Below are 4632 nucleotides of genomic sequence, written 5' to 3'. Positions count from 1 at the left end.
TGCGTCCAACAAAAAATTGTTTGCGTATAAACAAACATAACTTTCTATGAACAAACATATTGATATAAATTAATAGAGAGAGAGAGAGAATTCTATTTGCGTTCATGTGGTTTTGATGCGGAGCATGTTTGCGCTCTTAAAAGTCAAAATGACACGAATGAGACCCTTGGTTTCTACGCTCATCGATTTGTGTCCTCTATCAACTAACGGTGTTAGTTTGAGGGGCAAAATTGACATTTTAGCTCAATACAAACTCATCGAACCATTTGCCTTTCCCTCACAACTCCCTAGTCATTTTGAGTGCCCCATCTTCATCACCTCCATCTCCATCACCACCTCCCATGATTGCCGCATCCCTATCGTCTCCGTCATCATGTTCAGTTCATCCCCTTGCATCATCAACACTTCCTTAAAACAAAAAAACTCTAATTAAAATCTTCATCTCTAAGAGAAAGAATCCTTCTTAAATCAGTTTCAGAATCCTCATATTGTGTACTAGAATTAATATTTGATCTTTTACATCATCTTCGGATGAAGATTCGTCTCTAAAATGGTTGGAATTATGTGCAATGTGTTTGTGTAACTATGTTTACAATTATCAATTATGTTTTGAATGTCATCAATTATGTTTTGAATTTCAGCTGTTACTTATTAATTTGTTTTGAACTTTATTCAATTCTTTTTAAAAGAGCCGGCAAATTAAACGCGACTCCTAAAAAAATAGATTTGAACGATTTTTCATAGCCTGGCCCATCGAGGCCCGAAAACTTTGAGACTAGAAAAAATTCAAGCACCAAAAAATCCCGAACCCATAAGAAAAAGGTCGAAATAAAGTCCATTGTATTTTTTTACTATCTGAGATCCCTTGTTAAATTGAAATTCCTGGTTCCGCCAGTCATATTAGTTACTTGTGCTAAATCTTTTAGTAGTGTGTTTTTTTTTCTTTTTCAAGCAAGGTGTTTTATAGGATAACTCCATTACAAAACCATCCAAAGATCTGGTATGTCTGTGTCATTCAATCAATCGTATGATGTTTCTTGAACACGCAATGATCCATTACGAAAACAGAAGGATTTCAACGAATATCCGATATCAATTCATGAAGGTGGGTCGCCTCGGTAGTTCGTTGGCGATTCTCTATCATCATGGTGTGGGTAATGTATACTATCATCATGATGTGGGTGATGTATTTACTGATTGTTTTAAGGACAAAAATGACCGTGTGATCATCAACGATATCTACGATGACGGGCTACTGAAGGTTACCAGTGGCTGTTACTGTGGTAGTATCGCGATTGATCAAATGCTCACCAGAAGATCATATGTGATCTCTTGAGGCGTTTTACCGTCTCATTTTACTACAAAACTTACCTACTTAGTCACTTGCTACAGAAATCTGTCAATAAATACCAATTTGCTATATTGTTGCATCTCAGTTATCCATTTCGTCGCTAATCGTTTTTGCTGCGGATTTTTGCTTCAGAAACATTTTTGCAACAGATTTGGCTATTAAAATTGTCACTGCTATAAACAGACACCTCTCTAGGTTTAACTCGTCCAGTTAAAAGACGCAAAACAAACAACTTACCAAAACCACAATTAGATTCAAAAGTATGAGATGAAACAGATGTAAATAACAAAAAAAAAAAGCAAGAAAAACATTTTGTTAGGTATAGCAAGAAAGATCATTTATAAATACATCAAATATCCTCCAGTACTACTAATTCAGGAACACAATGCATGGAATAAAAAAGGATCCAACAAAACAAGCAATTCATATCATAATTTCTTCCACTTTTTACCCCTATTGGAAGAAAGAAATTACCGTCATAGATACAGATAACGTTTCTCCTTCAGGGTTTCATTTTGAAACTTTCCATTTCATCAATCAGTAGTCATGGGCTGGCTCATGCAGCACCTGAACCGAGCCTTACGAACCTTTGTCATAATCTCGGTTTCAGCATGTTCAAGCATTCTCACCACCTCGCTGAAGTGTGGTCTGACATCTGGATTTCCGTCCCAGCAGCGTGTCATTATTTCACTGAGAACTGGGAGGCAGTCATTCGGGATGGTGGGTCGGACACCTTTGCTGACCACAGCAAAGGCAGCCTGGACAGCTGTCATGTTCTGGAATGGCAGCATCCCGGTTATTAGTTCCCACAGCACAATCCCAAAACTATAAACGTCTACCTTCTGTGTGTAGGGCCTATGCTGGATCATTTCCCTGCAAAATATCAACCAAGTTAGGGTTCTCGACTAACTGAATTTACGTCACAGTACCACTTCAATAGATAAACAAGGAAGCTCACTATGTAAGGTTCTTTCAATTAGCTACTGCCTTAAAACATTTGATACCTAATTGATATATGATACTAGATATTATGGCATCTATCAAGCTTTTTATATTTTCCATTAAAAAGTTAAAAAAAATTAATCACTTAATAAACTTTTAATGGACTAAAGATCACATAAAAAATACATGACACATAAAATATATATGAGACAGCAATCTTGTGCTCCAAAAAAAATACATTCAAACTTACTAGGCCTATACTACAGACACCCAAACATCACATAAACAAAATATATAAACAAATGGAAACTTCATAATTTTTAAAAAATAGCATTCATATCTAGGGGTGTAAGTCGGGTCAGCTTGTCGGGTTACGGGTTGAAGTTTTCAACCCTAACATGACCCATATACTTATTCGTGTCGTATCGTGCCAAACTCACTTAAATTTGTGTCATGTTTGGGGTCGACCCGTTTTATGTTCATTTGCAAATATGAGTAATATCTAGTGACTTCTTAATGATTTACACAATTCTTACTCCGATTCATATGAAACCTTTTTTGAAATTTGTGCTATTTTACTTGTTTTGGTGTACTTATAGCTCATTCCCATTTAACAAACTTGGATTTATATATTTGGCTTGAGATTAGAATAAGCGAATGGAAATAATCGGAGAATGGGCGCTTAGAACTAATAAAATAAACTTTTTGGAAGTAAAGAGTAGATACAAAGATTCAAAAGGGAAATTAAAAATCACATTTAAAATTTAATAGTTATATGAAAAATTAAAAATCAAGATACTTTAAATTTTTACACATTTCATCTCTAAAATAAAAAAATATTAATTTTTTAAAAAAACTCTTGAATAGGTTAACAGGTCAACCCACATTTTAACGGTCATACTCGGTTAACCCACTTTTCAACCGGGCCGTGTTTGGGTTGCGAAAACAGGTCATGTTAGCCAAACAAAAACCTGTTTTTTATTTTCCGAGTGATGTCAGGAATTGTCACCCCTATCATCCTCAAACTAACAATAACAGGTTCACCATAAATTGAGTAACAGATGTAAACAAAACAGGTTTCAACTTTCAACAAATAAGATGATGTAAACTTACGGAGCCATCCAGCGGTAGGTCCCAGTCTCGGGTGTCATCCCTTCGGTCTGCACCTCAATTCTAGCAACCCCAAAATCAGCAATCTTAATTGACTTATCAGCAGATATTAAAAGATTATCCGACTTCAAATCCCGATGTATTAATCCAAGTCCATGCACATATGCCATCCCTCGTGCAACATCAAGTGCCTGCTTAACCGCCAATTTCAAAGGCACCGATCGGTTCTGTCTCTTAGTCAAAAACTGCCTAACCGAACCACCTTTCGCATACTCTGTTATTATACACCACACCATCGGCTTCCGACACGCACCAATGAACCGAACTATATTCGGATGCTTTAATGTTGCAAGCATCATAACCTCCTGTTGAAACTGCTGCTCCATAAGGTGGGCCCGCTCTAAATCATTCTCGGGTTTTTCCAAAAGCTTAATAGCAACATCCACACCATTGTAACTACCTTTGTAAAGCTTACCGAACGCACCTTGTGCAAAAGCGGGTCCCATGCAAAGTTGTTTCAAATCAACGGTCCACTCGTCAAAGTTTTCAAGTCCCTCGGTCGGGAAACGAGGGTCTAACAGAGCTCGAGCTAGTGCATCATCACTTAAACCCTGAGACGGTCTCACTTTACTCACACTCTGCGCATCAAAATAACTGTTTTTTACACGTTTAAGACCTTGGTGGTTTAAGATGCGTGTGTGTGAGTCGTTTGAGCCGACGCTACTGTTGTCAACAGACATGGCGACTGAGCCGCCACCGTTACTCATATGCAAGCTGTTGAAGCTGTCGATTGACATATGGGACCCCTCGCCGAGTTTATGGTAGAATACTTGTGATAGATCAACAAAGTTATTATCATTGCCAATATTATTCATACCCGGAAACTTTGAACCCTCCAACATTTGTATGTAATAACCACTGCCTTTAAACACTAATAATTAATAATCTCCCGGTGATAGTGATCTGTCAAATTCACATATCGACCTAAATAGCTGTACCAATAACACCCAAACCAATCAGATCAGTAGCAAGAAATCAGATTAGAATTTGATATGTAATGTTCCAAATATACAAGTATATATACCAAATAGCTGTATATTGAATTAAAAAACATGGGTAAAACCCTAATAATTATGATTTATAAGTATGAACCATAAATCCCCAAATTAGTAGATCGGCAAATTGAATAAAAATGAAAATAATAAATAATAATTTGAGCACCAAGAAAA

General features: G+C 36.7%; 1 protein-coding gene across 1 annotated transcript; it reads right to left on the bottom strand.

Moving 5' to 3' along the window:
- Positions 1–1629: 1629 nt before the first annotated feature.
- On the bottom strand, positions 1630–4305 carry LOC143619815 (serine/threonine-protein kinase STY13-like). Its single transcript, XM_077091657.1, has 2 exons — positions 3407–4305; positions 1630–2224 (listed from the first exon to the last, which is right to left on the bottom strand). Exons 1-2 carry the CDS (start codon positions 4303–4305, stop codon positions 1885–1887), a joined length of 1239 nt encoding a protein of 412 aa, XP_076947772.1. The 3' UTR covers positions 1630–1884.
- Positions 4306–4632: the final 327 nt, after the last annotated feature.

Source organism: Bidens hawaiensis, unplaced genomic scaffold (assembly GCF_021521415.1).
Source record: "Bidens hawaiensis isolate Kalapana, Puna unplaced genomic scaffold, B.hawaiensis_p1.1 tig00002507_1, whole genome shotgun sequence".
Taxonomy (NCBI): domain Eukaryota; kingdom Viridiplantae; phylum Streptophyta; class Magnoliopsida; order Asterales; family Asteraceae; genus Bidens; species Bidens hawaiensis.
This window is presented reverse-complemented; position numbering and strand designations above follow the sequence as displayed.